This window comes from Oryctolagus cuniculus, chromosome 17 (assembly GCF_051225735.1).
Source record: "Oryctolagus cuniculus isolate XC-2025 breed Fujian yellow rabbit chromosome 17, ASM5122573v1, whole genome shotgun sequence".
Classification (NCBI taxonomy): domain Eukaryota; kingdom Metazoa; phylum Chordata; class Mammalia; order Lagomorpha; family Leporidae; genus Oryctolagus; species Oryctolagus cuniculus.
In genome coordinates this window covers 42,639,136-42,655,190 of record NC_142883.1, presented here as the reverse complement: position 1 = coordinate 42,655,190, position 16,055 = coordinate 42,639,136, and the positions used below count along the sequence as shown (strand labels likewise).

The window sequence follows — 16,055 nt, the reverse complement described above, 5'->3', positions numbered from 1 at the left end:
GGCCACAACAGCCAGAGCTGTGCTAGGCCAAAGCCAGGAGCCAGGAGCTTCTTCCCAGTCTCCCATGTGGGTGCAGGGGCCCAAGTACTTGGGCCATCCTCCACTGCCTTCCCAGGCTCATTAGCAGGGAACTAGATTGGAAGTGGAGCAGCAGGGCCTTGAACCGGTGCCCATATGGGTTACAGGCACTGCAGGCAGTGGCTTTACCTGCTACACCACAGCGTCGGCCCCTTGCCTTTTTTAAAGCACTTACTAAAAACCTCGTTAGGGCCACAGTGTGGTCAGGAAGATGCATATGTGTTTGAATTCTTGAGGTGTCCAGAACAGCCACCGTGCCCTGCTCCCTTTGTCTCTTGTCCCCTGCAGAGGTTCTGCACCCGGGCCGTGCGTCCACTCAAGCTTCTGGCTGCAGGCGGTCACAGCTCTTCTGCTCTCAGCCCACACTAGCTGCTTCCTCCGTAGGAAAGGGGAAGCCACGCTGGGCACGTGGGGCCCCTCTGTGCTCAGAAGCTGAGCACGTTACCTCGCTGTCTCCTTTTTAAGGGAAGACGGTATCCCCAGAGGGAACCTCAGCTCCCTGAACTCGTTTGTTCAGAGACATTGCCGGTCGGTCATAGTGGAGGCCAGTCCCGTGGCAGGCATTGTGGGCAAGAAAGCCGAGGCGGCTCAGCCTCCGCCCTCTGGGAACTCAGGAGTCAGTGTGGCAAGCAGCCACCCCAGCGATGAGCAGAGGCCCGGCGTATGGACAGAGGGACCAGACAGCTGGGTCTCAACAAATGAGCAAGGAGGAGCAGCCGGCTGGTGCAGCTGCAACGCTGCTGGGGACGCCTGGCTCCACTTCCTGGCTTCTTCCTACTGTGTGTTCTGGGGGGCAGCAGGTGATGGCTCTAGTCCTTGGGTCCCTGCCTCCCATGTTGGAGACCCGGATGGAGTTCCTGGCTCCTGGCTTCAGCCTGGCCCAGCCTCAGCTGTTGCAAGCAGTTAGAGTGAACCAGAAGATGGAAGACATCTCCCCCCACACATACACACACACCACCTCACTCTACCTTTCAAGGTAGCTGAAAATAAATAAACTCTCAGCTCTTAAGCACTCTCGCCAAAGCAGCTCATACGGCCTGCTGGGACCAAGCCATTCAGTACCAGAGCCCGCCTCCTGGAACCTTGCCTAGAGGCTCCTGGGGAGTTCTGCAGTGGGCCAAGAAATAGGGGTGCACCTGTTCCAGTGGGATTGGGTGGCAGGAATTTCAACAAAGCTAAGAAGAACAGCAGCAAGGACCCATGAGATGTTGACCTCGACGTGGCTGAGCCAGTGCCCAAGCAGACAAGACCGTGAGGACCCGGCTCGCGGCTGCAGTTTCAAGGCCCTATGTCACTGCTCTGCCAAAAACACGGAAGTGCAGAAAATGGTTTGCCGCCTAAGCCTGGTTAGCCTGACGGATGCCAAACTGTCCCCCAAGGAACCACCCACAAGGGACCCCGCCCCCACCCCCACTTATGCCCCAGGTCTGTGATGCCACCCACCCACTCTCTCTGTGACCTGCTCCCCAGAGCCGCCACCACATCTGCTGGGGGACTTGCAGTACCATCCACCAGCCCAGGCTGTGTGCTGCATGCCACCCCTCCCGGGGACACCGCTCCAGGACCCCAAACTCCGCGTGTCCAAAACTGAACACGAGCTGCACGGACCCTTGCTCAGACTCAAACCCCGGCAGTCTCTCGGCTCCCTCTTCCTCCCTTGTCCCTGTAGCCAAGCCTGTCGCCGGGAGCCCCCCACCCAGTCAGGTCTGCGTGCTCCTGTATCCCGCGACCCCACTGGGAACAGAGACAAGAACGTGGCCGTTGTAGGGGGCTGAGGGGAGCGCGTGTTGGGTCACGCACAGGAAGAACTGAGCTGGTGCCCGCGGCCCAGGAGGTTTCTCTTCTTCGTATATTTGCACGCAGCAGGAGGAGCATCTGTCCGGCCCGGTGCCACACACGCAGCAGAGCCGCGCGGGCCTGCATGGGGGCTGGGCATTCCCCTCCGGAGAAGAGGCCGCCGCGATCCCTGCCCGGGCGAGCGCACACGCAGTCACGCACGGCGCTGCCACGGGAGGAATTCGGCCGCTGGGTCCTGGGTCCTTCGGCCCGGGAAAGCCCGGGGTGGGGTGGCCGAGCCACGTTCTGCGTCTTCCTGCAAAGGCAGCGGGCAGGTTCTGTCGGTTGTCTGGGTTTCTTCTCTACCACGGAGAAAGATGCTTTAATTAGTTCTTCACGTTGGGCGGGCGGTGCCGCAAACCGTGCGAACGTTGAGCAGACCGCCCGGGCCGCCTGCGGCGGAGACACACTGCCCCCTGGCGGCGGGCCGGGCCCTCGCAGCGGTGGCCGCGGCTGCTCCAGGCGCTCCCGGCGAGCTCCGTGCGGCCTGCGGGGCGGACGCGCGCACGCGCACGCACCCGGGACATCGCGTCCACTTTTCTCTTGCACCCGGGAGAGGCAGCTGCTCCTGCCCTTTCCCAAGTCCAGGCAGCGCAGGCTCCCGGAAGCTTCGCCGTGCGGCCCTGGGCTGCAAACAGGCCGTGCGGCGCGGCTCCTGGGGGTCAGGGGAAGGGTAGCCGGACCGGGCGACGCGCAGAGGGAGGGCGCGAGGAGGCGCTGGTGGAGCCAGCCCGAGGGCCAGGCACGGTGCACGGAGACGCCACAACAGCCCCGAGGCACGGGACTGGGAAAGAGACCGACTGTCCAGTGACTGGCCTGGCTCAGACACAAAACCATCTTTTTTGCTTTTAATAAATATCGACAGAGCGCTCATCTGCCAGGCCTGCCTGTTGAAGTTACTCTTGTGGCCTCTGCATAATCCGGTGAGGGAGGAACTGCACTGAGCCCGTTTCACGGACCGAAAGCCGGGCGTAGAGTGAGTGACGAGCGGCTGGAAGCGCCCTGGATTCTGCTCCGCACGCGCAGACCCCAGACCCGCGCTCTTCTCCCCGCGCCGCCGCTCTTGCCGGGGCTGAAGTGCAGGAAGAGGGGCCAGGGGCTGGCGGCCCCCTGGAGCTCCGTGCCCGGCGCCAAGAGGTGCTCAGCTGGCCGGGGAAGGCGGAGGGAGGCGGCCGCGTGAGCCGCTTACCCAGGCAGAAACACGGGGGGGGGGGCTCTCCACGGCCACCCCCGGGAGAGGAGCCTCACCCCAGGGCGGCCTTTGCTTGCGGGGGTGGGTGCGTCCAGGGCACCAGCTGAGCAGCCCCCACCCCGCCCACAAGGTGCGCCCCACGCTCCTGTGAGTCTCGCAGGAGCCCCTCGAAGCGCTCCTAGTCACCTGGGTTCTAAGGAGGAAGCGGACAGGTGGCCTGAGGAACTCAGCCCCAGGCTCCTAAAAAGGCCGAGGCCCCCGCACCCTGGCCTGCTGGCTCCCAGCCGATGCCTTCTCGCTGGACACTGCCAGCCAGGCCCCCTGCCCAGGGAAAGCCATGTTCCTCCACCCCCAGCCAGACATGATTTTCAACTCATTTGGGTAAATATCCTCTAATTTTCAAAATTCGTGCTTGCTTTCATTTATTTTCAAGACAGAGACAGATCTCCCGTCTGCTGGGTTACTCCCCAGGTAACGCCGTCGGAGGGCTGGGCTGGGCTGGAGCTAGGAGCTGGGAATCTGGTCCCGGACTCCCACAAGAGTAGCAGGGACCTAACCACTCAGGCCATCACCTGCTGCCTCCCAAGTGTGCAATGCAGAAGCCAGAGCCGGGAATTGAACCCAGGTGCTAGCAGGTGTTCAACCACAAAGCCAACAGCCTGCCCTGTCCTTTGGATGACCTTGAGCTGATGAAATGCGTGCTCATGATGTCGGTATCTACTGCATGACACAGCGTGCCCGCGGGCGAGCATGGGGCCCAGCGGATACACCAATCCGGCTGTCTCAGAGGCCTGGGCCCGTGGGGGCAGCCGCGGGCTGGCGGGACCGGGCCTGGGCACAGAGCGGGTGTTCAGCCCGTACGTGCATGGTAAATACAAGCGCACTTCAGGAAGCCGGAAAACCCGGATTGAGAGATTTTTCACCTTCCTGGAAAAGTTTTAAAGCCCCAAGCACAGCTTTGTCATAATACGCATTTTCCGTGAACTTCTGCAGACACCCCAGGGATGCGTGCATTCCAGTAACCTTTGCACCAAAACAAACGCATCTTTCGGCTCCGTTTTCCAGGGAACGTGTCGAAGGACGCTCGGAGCTAGCAACCGGGCAAACGACTTTCATCCGTTTTTGCCTTGGGCCATCCCAAAACCGCCAGTTTCCCGCATCCCGGGGTTCAAAGCCGCGCCGGCGCCCACCCCCATCAGGGCGGGGCGGCGAGTCCCGGGAAGCCTCCCTCGTGCCGTCAATCACCCACAGGAGATGGTTCAACGCCGACTCCAGGGCGAACCACCGCCCTCCCCTCCAACGACCCCGCCGCGCCCCGCCCAGGCACGGGGCTCGCAGCCGCGGGTCCCCCCACCCAGCACGCGCGGCTTCGCCGGCCTTGGGCCCAGTGTTCTGCCCTGCGGCGGTCCGGGCCCGTGGGGCTGAGGGTCAGAGAGCCGGTGGGCGGGGCGCGGGTCTCCCGGGGCTCGGCGAGCCGCGCGGTGGGATGTGTGCGGGTCCAGCCGGCGGTGCCGGGCGCTGGGCGCGGCGGCCCTGATGCTGGGCCTGCCCCGCGGAGGGCGGCCTGCGAGGCTGTGGCGCGCCCTCGCAGGGCCGGGCGGGCGGCGGAGCGCGGTGGGCGGCCCCCGCGACCCTCGGCTCGGCCGTGCGAGGCGGTGGGGGAACGGAGCCGCCCGGACGGACGGCGCCCGCGGTGGCGTTGGGAGGCGGGAAGGAGGCGGCGCGCAGGCGAGCCCGGGTGGACTCGTCCTGGAAGAGAAGATGGAAGTGGAGAGGCGGCCGGCGCCTGGCCCTGTGGACGCTGTGCGCCGTGCAGCTGCCCGTGGCCGTCGCCTTGCGAATCCGCCAGCTGCGCCCAGGGACGTCTCCCGCACGCCGGGCGCGACACCGACTTGTTCGGCCTGCGCACCTGCTGCGAGTGCGCGCGGCACACCCTGCGGGGCGCCTTCTGCGACCGCTGCGGGCTGCGCGCGGACCAGGCGAGCCTCAGGGAGGCCGACGGGCGTGCAGGGAGGCGCTGCTCCCCCGGCGGCCGCGCGGCCGCAGCCCGGGCTCTGCGATCGCAGGTGAGCGGCGCGTGGGCGGCGGGTTTCGCTGCAGCGGCTGTGGGTCCCTGCGCTGCTCACCTGTGACCACTCCTCTGACCCTTCAGGCCGAGAACTTTCGTCCCCAGCGTCCTAGCTAACAGGGCACCTGGCCGGGCAGCGCTGTGGGTTCCTTCTGTTCGCGCGGTTGCTGTCGCCAGACAAGCGTACACGGGTCTCAGGGAGGCGACCGTGAGTAAGCCCAGGGTGCCTTCCTGGCTTTTACATACCTGGCGGACAACACGAGTGTGTTCTTAGCTGTCGTCTGAAATAGAAGATGCCGCCGTAGGGGTCTGGACGCCTCGTTGTGATGGGCTGCGTTTCTGACACCTAGGAAGGCCCGTAAACTTGTTCAAGAACTGCATGGAGGCCGGCGCCGCGGCTCACTAGGCTAATCTCCCGGCACCGGCACCCCGGGTTCTAGTCCCAGTTGGGGCGCCAGATTCTGTCCCGGTTGCTCCTCTTCCAGTCCAGCTCTCTGCTGTGGCCCGGGAAGGCAGTGGAGGATGGCCCAAGTGCTTGGGCCCTGCACTCGCATGGGAGACCAGGAGGAAGCACCTGGCTCCTGGCTTCGGATCAGCGCAGTGCCGGCCGTAGCAGCCATTTGGGGGGTGAACCAATGGAAGGAAGACCTTTCTCGCTGTCTCTCTCTAACTCTGGCTGTCAAACAAACAAGCAAGCAAACAAACAAAAAAACCAAAAAACTGCATAGAAAGCTGGCACTAGATGGGGAGCGACCTTTTTTTTTTTTTCTAGAAAACTTTTTGTTTAGCATGAGCTCTGTTATGTCCAAATGTTCTTAAATCTTGTTTTTTATTATTTTTAAGATTTGCTCATTTGAAAGACACAGTGACAGGGAAGGAGAGACAGGCAGAATGAGATCTGTTTGCTGGCTCACTCCCCCAGGGCCACAATGGCTGGGGCTGGGCGCCTGGAATTCCACCCTGGTCTCCCACGTGGGTGGCCGGGTCCCCAGCACTAGAGCTATCCTGTGCTGCAGGGAGCTGGAGCGGGGGCAGAGCAGCTGGGACTGGCACTAGCGCTCCCGGATGGGTGCGGGCCTCACACGCAGCGGGCTTAACCCACTGCACCACAGCACAGCAGCTCCCCTCAAACCTGGTTTTAAATAATTTTACAGATGATCAGATTTAGACTTCAGAATGAAGTTTCAAAATGATATGTTGGACAATGGCAGTGTTGTAGCCATTTTTATTTGATATCTTTGACATTTAGATTGTCTTCCTTCTGTTTTTATTGGTGAGAGCTGCATTGCTAGTGATCTTAATTAAGTTTTGTAATGGATTGACTATTAGATCTCCTTCCGCTCTCTGTGTGTGTGCAGAGTTAGATAAAGATGACTTCACAGATACCCTAAGAGTGACCCTAGCGCCTTGGTCCTCCACCCTCCACCCCGGTGATGTAAAGCCCCTCTGGCCACGCGCCTGCTCTCAGTTGCTCCCTGTGACTTACAGGGCCGGCCGACAGAGGAGACTCCCAAGCCAGCCTCCTGCCGGCTCTCTGGCCTCCGCCCCACCCATGCTACGCTTCGTGAATTGGCATCACTAAACCTAAACTGGCTGTTGTTTTGTGAAAGCGTCCTGCTTCCTCTTACTGCCCCTCCTTTTCTCTGACAGCGCTGTCATGGCGTCGGGTGCCCGTTCCCCCAGGGACCCTGCCCTGCCCTCTGCAGGGTGAGAGCGTATCCTGTGCCTCGGCTTCTCAGAGGAGGGGCCCTAGATCGGCAGCATCAGCACCACTTCAGATCTGTCAGGAAAAGCAATGTAGGGCTGCAGACAGTCAGTGAACAAACATCAAATATCTGTAATACTTGGGATATACATATACCAAAAAAAGGATTTGTTTATGTGAAATTCCGTTATCTGGGCATTCTCTGCTGCTTTTCTGGCCACCTAGACATACTGAATCAGAAGCTTGCACTAGGACTCAACAGTCTTTATTTGAAAGGCAGAGTTACAGAGACAGAGAGAGGTCTTCCATCTGCTGGTTCCCTCCCCAAATGGCTGCGATGGCCAGGCTGAGGCCAGGAGCTTCTTCCGGGTCTCCCATGTCAGTGGCAGGGGCCCAAGTGCGTGGGTCATCTTCCGCTGCTTTTCCAGGTGCGTTAGCAGGGAGCTGGATCAGAAATGGAGCAGCCGGGACTCCCCTCGGGTGCCCATCTTTACCTGCTATGCCACAGCACCAGCCCCCAGCAGCTGTTGTTGTAACACACCCTGCCGGAGAAGCACTGCTGTATTTTTGTGTCTTATAAAAAGAAGGCTTTGCTGCTTCTTTTAGCATTAAGAAAAAACTTTTATTTATAAGACCTTTTCATTTAACTCTAGAAACACTCACGCACACTCACTCACAGGTTAAATAAAGCCTCTGCCTCTTAGAAGACACTTGTACCAGCTGCTTTGTTTCTGTATTTTTGGTGTGTGTTCATTCATTTAATTCATCACCTTAAACAATGAAAGATACCAAATTACCTTCTAAAGGAGACATGCGAACTTATCGTTGAGAGCCAAAAGTAAATATTTTATGCCTTGAGGGCCGCTGGATCTGGTGTAATCTCTCTGCCAGTTACAGTACGAATCCAGCCATAGCCAACACACAAATGAACGGGCTAGCCGTGTTCCAGTGCGTCTTCACTAAATCAGATGGCAGGCCTATTTGTAGTTTGCTACCCTGTTCTAGTGAGTCCCAACTTTACATGTAGTTCAGCAGAGCGCTGTTGTGAGCAGGTCATTGGCTTTAGAGAAAATCATACGCCTGTAAACTGCAAAAGGAAGTGGAGGTCTGTATGTGAGAAAAATAAGCTTCAGTAGATTAAGAAGTAAGTTTAAAAGGAAACGGAAGCATATTTACGATGAATGTGACTGAAAGGGTGATATCCTCAGTAAGTAAAAGTACACGCGGTTGTAGGCCAGAAATGAATTCATAATAGAAGGGGGAAAATGTAGTTTCACCTACTGGTTAAAGGCCTCCAAATTGAAGCAAGAATGATACCTTTTCCCCAAGTTATCAAGGGAAAGCTTGAAGCGCAAACCAGCAGGATCAGCAGGCAGCAGATGTGCTGGTCACCGAGCACATCCGACAGACGACAAGAACCTTCGGAAAATACACGCTCTTAGGTTCAGTCCTTTTTTTTAGAGAAGACGTATTTATTTATTTGAATGTCAGAATTAGAGGGGAGGCAGAGATATCTTCTGTTCACTGTTTCACTCCCCAGGTGGCCCCAACAGCCAGGACTAGGCCGGGCCACAACCAGGGACATCAGCTGGGTCTTCTGCGTGGGTGCAGGGGCCCAGGGACTTGAACCACTTTCGGCTGCTTTCCTAGCTGCATTGGCAGAGAGCCTGCCCCGGTACGCCACAATGCCTGCCCCCAAAACTTTTTAGCTCTGTGTAAACAGCAGCAATTAGTTGATAAATCTGAACACGCAAAGGAGGAAACCGTCAAATGGATGCCCAAGAGGGCTGACTGCCACAGGAGAGGGTCCTCTTGGTTTTGTTATTCATTTAATTAAAGCCATTCCTCCCTGCTGCCATGCCCTCTTCCAGCCCCGGGATGATTGTCCTTTTTTTTTTTTTTTTTTTTTTTTTTTTTTTTTTTTTTTTTGACAAAAATGGTTGGTTTGTGGATCAGTAAAACTAGTTTAAAATTAGTGAAGGTGTTTGTTCCTTCCTTTTCTCAGGTGCACTTGGTGTCAGAAAACAGTCCGCACTGAACGCATGAAAACCAGCGTAAGGAACGGAACCGGCGTCGTGGAGAGCTTGGAAACCCCATCACCCCACCACGTTACTTAGCCTGCACTGCTCAGATGTGCGAAGACGAAAGATTATGAGGCGGTAACGGGGGTTTAGAATCGATTTTTAAAAATTGTTTTAACTTGGCCGGCGCCACGGCTCACTAGGCTAATCCTCCGCCTAGCGGCGCCGGCACACCGGGTTCTAGTCCCGGTTGGGGCGCCGGATTCTGTCCCGGTTGCCCCTCTTCCAGGCCAGCTCTCTGCTGTGGCCCGGGAGTGCAGTGGAGGATGGCCCAGGTGCTTGGGCCCTGCACCCCATGGGAGACCAGGAAAAGCACCTGGCTCCTGGCTCCTGCCATTGGATCAGCGCGGTGCGCCGGCCGCAGTGCGCCAGCCGCGGCAGCCATTGGAGGGTGAACCAACAGCAAAGGAAGACCTTTCTCTCGGTCTCTCTCTCTCACTGTCCACTCTGCCTGTCAAAAAAAAAAAAAAAAAATTGTTTTAACTCTATTAAGGCTGTATAAGAATTAGGCCCAGAGATAAAATAAAATTAAATGAAGATTTTGAGGTGGGGTGTGGGGGAGATAACATGCCATAAATTGTGCAGAGCCGGAAACCCCTGCTGGTTCCCAGTGACTGGGCCCCGACTTGGGCTCCCGAGAGCTTTCCTGTCTGTAGGGAAACGGCAGGTGTGGCACTGGCGGTCCTGACGAACCGTGTCTGGGTCCCACAGAGCTTTCTAAAAACAGGTTCATGAGCCCACCTCCATAGCCACGGTTAGGTTCCAGGAATCTGTATTATTTTTAAGGTCTTCAGCTGATTCTGCTGAACAGCCAGTTTTGGGGTTTATAATTATCAGTATAAAAAATTGGATTTCCTTCTTGTTCTAAAACACGTTTTCCATTTGCGACTTTACATAGGGTCCCTTTAAATATGTTTACATTGAACATTAGATGCTGCCAAAAATAATGTTGGACATCAAAGTGCATTGTGTATGTATGTTATCAAAAATTGGCATAACTATAGTGCACTGTCTTTATGTAGCTCTCAAGGAATGACTATGAAAGAGTACAGATTTAAATCAAGATATTTTAACTTTTAAAATTAAATACCTTTCTTTTTTTTTTTTTTCTTTTTGACAGGCAGAGTGGACAGTGAAAGAGAGAGACAGAGAGAAAGGTCTTCCTTTGCCGTTGGTTCACCCTCCAATGGCCGCCGCGGCCTGCGCGCTGCGGCCGGCACACCACGCTGATCCGATGGCAGGAGCCAGGTACTTATCCTGGTCTTCCATGGGGTGCAGGGCCCAATCACTTGGGCCATCCTCCACTGCACTCCCTGGCCACAGCAGAGAGCTGGCCTGGAAGAGGGGCAACCAGGACAGAATCCGGCTCCCCGACCGGGACTAGAACCCGGTGTGCTGGCGCCGCTAGGTGGAGGATTAGCCTAGTGAGCCGCAGCGCTGGCTAAAATTAAATACCTTTTTCAGAATGAGATTTTAATCTGTTCGATGTCAAGCATTCATGTCAATGCATACAAGTATTTTTCCACTGTAAAAGTCCTTATTGAATTAAGTCTGAAATCACTAAGTACAACTATGGTATAGCTTAGTTAATGGTTTTATCTGTAAGGAGAGGGGAAGAGGGAAGAAAAGATTAGATTGTGACAATCAGGAGCCGATGTTGTGGCACAGCAGATAAAGTTGCCACCTGCAGGACTGGCATCTCATATGGGCGCCAGTTCGAGTCCCAGCTGTACTACTTGTTTTTTTTTTTTTTAAGATTTTATTTATTTATTTGAGAGGTAAAGTTACAGACAGTGAGAGGGAGAGACAGAGAGAAAGGTCTTCCATCCATTGGTTCACTCCCCAAATGGTTGCCAACTGCCAGAGCTGCACCAGGAACCAGGTGCTTCTTCCTGGTCTCCCACGCGGGTGCAGGGGCCCAAGGACTTGGGCCATCTTCTACTGCCTTCCCAGGCCATGGCAGAGAGCTGGATCAGAAGTGGAGCAGCTGGGACTAGAATCAGCGCCCATATGGGATGCCCATTTGGTGCTGCAGGTGAAGGATTAACCTGCGCCAAGGCGCCAGCCCCCCAGCTTCTCCACGTGTGACCCAGTTCCCTGCTAATAGCCTGGGAAGGCAGCAGAGGATGGCCCAAGTGCTTGGGCCCCTGCCACCCATGTGGGAGACCCGGATAAAGCTCCTGGCTCAGACCTGGCCATTGTGGCTACTTGTGAATTAGTGGATGGAAGATCTCTCTCTCCCTCTTTCTTTGTAACTCTTTCAAATAAATTTTAAAAAATTATGATAAGCATTAATTACATTATACTTAAGGCTATTACAAATCAGGATTTTTTAGTCTATTTTTTAAAAATTTGCAAATTAAATATTTCAGAATACATCCAGAAAAGGAAAATCAAGGTAAGAGATCTGAGAAAATCAGTATACAGTCTGAGAAAAGTGCAAAGAACTTGACGAGTATTTCCTAGTGCACAAGACTAGTACAAGGTGAAATACTGGGTGTGTGAGCAGAGCAGTTACACGGAAGAACACATCTTCCTAGTTGATTCAGTAAGCAGAATCAGAACAGTGCATGATAGTTAATAAGAGACAAATTTTCAATGCACTTTCAGTCAAAGCTTTCTAATAATCTGATTTAGCAGTGGAATGGGTACCTTCTTAGTGAATTCCTTCTTACCTACCAGAGTATATGCTGGGCGAATTGACTAGCGTGGTGAACAAGATAATTAGACACTAAGTGGAAGGGCAAATTAACCTCTCAAGTCCCCTGCCATTTGTAGAATTCTTTTTGTTGTGTGGATAGTACCAGCTCTGTTGTTAGCAAGGAATGAAAGGCCGGGCGCTGGCCATGTGGGGTTTTAACCCTTTGCTCTCATTTTTAAGCTAGCTTCTAAGCTCGGAAAGCAGTGGACCCCATTAACAGTCCTAGCCAGCTCGCGCAGTGGAACTAACACAGGGGAAGGAATGTTGGGAGAATTTAGGATCCTGTTAAATCCTGTCCAGGTAAATTGAAGACTTTCCTCATTCATCTTTTCACTTTTACCTTCTTTGTTTTCCTTAAAAAGGCAGTGGTTAACCCCTAAATCACTGACTACCTGCTCCCAGGAAGGAATAATGATAGACGGACGACTCAAGTGTTGCGATGCGTGCAGGAAGGGGCCCCTGGGGTAGGCAGGCACAATGGCGCAGCCACTGTGGAGAAGGTGGGCAGCTCCTTAGAGAGTTAAACATAGCTTCACCCTGTCACCCAGCGATCCCTCGTCCAAGACTCTACCCAAAGGAAGTGAGGCCACACATCCTGCAGAGACTGGCTAGCTAACATTCAAAGCATTATTCAAAACAGCCAAAGAATAGAGCCAGGTCAGCCGTCCATCAGGTGGTGAGCGGATGCTGTTCAGTGATAGAGATGGACTGCCGATACATGCTTCGCACAATGAATGAACTTGAGAAGCATCATGCTGCATGAAGAGCCCACCCACGAGGGACGGTCGCTACTGTGACCTGGCCAGAAAAGGCAAAAGTGTAGACGGTAGATTGCGACCTCCTGAGGCTGGCACAGGGAGTGGGAGTGACGTGGGCACTGAGGGGTCTTAGGGAAGCAGGAAAGGTGGGCATGCAACCCAGTAAGCTTCCAAATGGTGACTTTTTCATTTGAAATGGGTGAATTTTATGATATGTAAATTTTTAAAAGATTTATTTATTTATTTGAAAGCATTAGAGAGGTCTTCATCTGCTGGTTCACTCCCCAAATGGCTGCAATGGCCGGAGTTAAACCAATCCGGAGCCAGGAGCTTCTTCCAGGTCTCCCACATGAGTGCAGGGGCCCAAGGACTTGGGCCATCTTCCACTGCTTTCCCAGGCCATAAGAGAGAGCTGGATCGGAAGTGGAGCAGCCGAGACTCGAACTGGTGTCCATATGGGATGCCAGCACTGTAGGTGGTGGCTTCACCTGCTACGCCACAGCGCCAGCCCCCACCTGCGTTGTTTTTTCATCATGCTTTTTCACACCTGTCCCTAGCAAGTTCCAGCTTCAAGAGGTTTTGGGTGGAACTAGGGCTGGCATCCCCAAAGCATCCCCCTGGGCCTTTCTCTCCCCAGAATCGAGTCCAGGCTACAGAAGAACAACCCAACCACCAGATCAGAGAGCTGGGGCCCTTGTGCTGCTTGTCTGCAGGGTTTGTTAGATTGTTCCAATAGGATTTTTGTCTGTTTTTCATAGGCTTTTTACTTATTCTAAGGGTCTAAAGATTGTTTAGTGCAAGAATGTAAAGATTTGAATAAAAAAAGTTGAGGTAAGTCCCTAACACCATCTCTAAAGTTTGAGGCAGTCTCTTATCTATACAGATTTTTAACAGCAATACTCAATTTTCTATTGGGATATTTGGGTGTCGGGCACATTGCTAAATGCATTATGCACATGATCCTTCTCAGTCCTCGCCACAACTTTCCCAGGTGGGTAGTACTGTATTCCATCATTTAGAACACTGTCTGAAATTAAGTTATTTGCCCAAATTCATACATTGTATGCCGAGCCAGGATTTGAACTTGGGTTCCTATAATCCAGAGTCTAATTGCTATGCTGAATTCTCAGATTCAGTGCCTGATACATCATGAATTCTCAGAGGATGTCTAAATGCAAGTTGAATTCAGATTACTTTTGTAAGGTGTGTCTCTCACATGCCATAAAGTATATAAACAGCAAAATAGACTGTAAATGCTCGTGCTACAGTACTGCTAACATCATGATATGGTGACGTCTTGTGTATATTCCTTGCTTGCTTCCAGAAAAATCTGCAATGGTTAATAGCAACGTTAGCTCAGGGGCAGGCTTTATGGCGCAGCAGGTTAAGGCTTTGGCCACCTGCATCCCGTGTTGGAGTGTCAGTTTACATCCCAGCACCTCTGCTTCCAATCCAGCTTCCTGCTGATGCACCCTGGGAGGCAGCAGACGAGGGCTCACGTGCATGGGTTCCTGCCACCCGTGTGGGAGACGTGGGTGGAGTTCTGGGTTCCCGACTTTGGCCTGACCCAGCCCTGGTTGTTGCAGGCATTTGGGAAGTGAACCAGCAGACAGAAGCTTGCTCTCTCTGTTGCTCTACCTTCCAAGTAGTTGAAAAGTAACTTTTTAAAAAAAATATTAACACATAGAAACTTAGTACAGCAAGTCAGAAGAGATGATGAATAGTTTGGGAGGGGGGTGAGAAACAATGAGCGAGCAGGGCGCAAGGAGCTGATGGTCCATCAGCCAAGGAAAGCTGCTGCCATCAGTACTACCAAGATTTTCTGTTTAAAATGTTTGATGCTACTTTACCAACAGTATCAAAGCCCAGGGAAAAGGAATTAAGAGAGATGTGTAAGACAGCACTTTATTTTACTGTCTGCTATTTAATTTATACGGACGCTGTTGTGAAGTCGCCCACAGAACGGCAGATACCGTCCTAGGCCCTGGAGGCCGTTCCCAGGTTAGTCTCGGGAGAAGGAAGATGCTTACCTCGCTGCAAGACCACAGGGGAAGTGAGGTGCTCAGGTCTCCCGCGCGTCAGCAGGAGCCAGGCCTGGCTGAGGGCTGCAGGGAAAGGGACAAGCTGGAATCTGAAACTTCCCAGTGGGCTAGGTGGAGGAGGACGGGAGGACTGTGCTAGGCTGAGAACAGCAGCTGCCGAGGGCCCAGAGAGGATGGGGCACGGTCAAGTTCAGGCAGGAGCACACCGCAGGCAGGGGAGTGGCGAGACCGAGGCTGAGGAAGCGGCGGGGGCTAGGTCCCAGCAGGCCCCGTTGGCCCCTTACGGCACTTGGATTTCACCGAGAGGGCGCACATTAGTCCAGCCGCTCAGTGAGGGATGCCCGAGAGAGGAGCAAAGCTGGAGGCCGGCAGCCCAGTGAGGAACATCCTGGAGAGAGGTGTGTCCCGAATGATGGGAAAAGAGAAGAGATGGCAGCTGCTTCTAGTGATTCACAGGATGAGGATGGTGGGGGGTGGGGGGGAGGCAGATAACGCCCAGGTTCCAGGGAAGCAGGCAGGGAGGAGCTTCCTCGCTCAGTGGTGTCAGATGGCACCAACAGTACAAGTATTGTGGGCACATGGACCTGGCCACTTTCCTGGGCCAGTGGAATAGGGCCATCAGCGGAGATGGCAGTGAACAGTGTGGAAATGGCTAAGGCTGCCTCTGAGAGTCTGCAGACAAGGAGGAGCTCGGGTCATAGCTGGGAGGAAGCTGTGGACACAAGGCAGGACATGGGGCTGGCCACGTGACTGGAGAAGCCGGGTCCGTGGCTCCGAAGGGGTGGGGGTGGGGAGCTGACAGGTGCCACTGAAACAGAAGTTGGAGAAGGTCTGAAAAAATAATGGACTTCAACAACAAGGAGGTCTTCGATGACCTTGACTAAAACAATTGTGCAAGAGAGTTGGGGGCACCAGGCCTCGGGCACGGGTCAGAAGCCTGCCCCATGGTGTGTGTCTCTCACCTTGTATCCACACGCACAGACAGAAATGGGCAGGAGCTTCGAGGGGTCTTAGCGAAGTGGTGGGCATTGGAGCAACTTCTTACTTGCCTTTCTCTAAAGCTAGAGCTGGATGGTGAGCGAGTCGAGCTGCTGGATTTGGAAGGCACCCTAGTTCTGAGCACTGGCTGCTGTGGCCATGGCTGGGGAGGGGCTGAGATCTGCCTGCCAGCCAGGTGTGTGCAATGCCACGGCCAGCCGTTCCCTGCATCGCTGAAGCACCTTGTTCGTTGTAGACTTCCACGTTGCTCCTTCAGGTTTCCTTGTTGTATACCTCGTTAGTATCAGTATCAGTGGCACACCTGTATTGCTGCATCAGGGAATCTTACTTCCTTTTCCCAATTTTAGGCATGATGATGCTTTACTGGAAGTGGTTGGAGTATACAGGTCTTTCCACCGTGCCTGGATTCAAGCGAAACTGGTGAACCCTTTCTGAATCAGACAAGCAACACACACAGCAAGTGTGAGTGAAACTCCGCTGTGACAGGCTGTGAGTCCAGTCCACGTGGAGCCCCCGGTCCGTGGAAGCAGGTGTACATGCCGAAGCAGCTGTGGACAGTGGATCACGGCTGCTATTGGTCGCCCTGCAGCAGGAT

The 16,055-nt window shown here is 54.5% G+C and overlaps 1 protein-coding gene across 1 annotated transcript; it reads left to right on the top strand.

Annotated features, from left to right (window-relative positions):
* The first annotated feature begins 1,999 nt into the window (after positions 1–1,999).
* On the top strand, positions 2,000–16,043 carry LOC127484503 (uncharacterized). Its single transcript, XM_089317006.1, has 4 exons — positions 2,000–2,656; positions 4,201–5,172; positions 8,885–9,038; positions 11,842–16,043. Exons 1-3 carry the CDS (start codon positions 2,000–2,002, stop codon positions 8,915–8,917), a joined length of 1,662 nt encoding a protein of 553 aa, XP_089173132.1. The 3' UTR covers positions 8,918–9,038; positions 11,842–16,043.
* The last annotated feature ends 12 nt before the right edge of the window (positions 16,044–16,055 follow it).

Excerpts from the sequence above, each read along its gene's own strand:
- LOC127484503 (XM_089317006.1), top strand. The coding sequence starts at position 2,000 with ATGGGGGCTGGGCATTCCCCTCCGGAGAAGAGGCCGCCGCGATCCCTG. Across the intron at positions 2,657-4,200 it reads GGAGCCAGCCCGAGGGCCAG|CAACCGGGCAAACGACTTTC; the intron begins GCACGGTGCACG and ends GCTCGGAGCTAG. Across the intron at positions 5,173-8,884 it reads CCCGGGCTCTGCGATCGCAG|GTGCACTTGGTGTCAGAAAA; the intron begins GTGAGCGGCGCG and ends TCCTTTTCTCAG.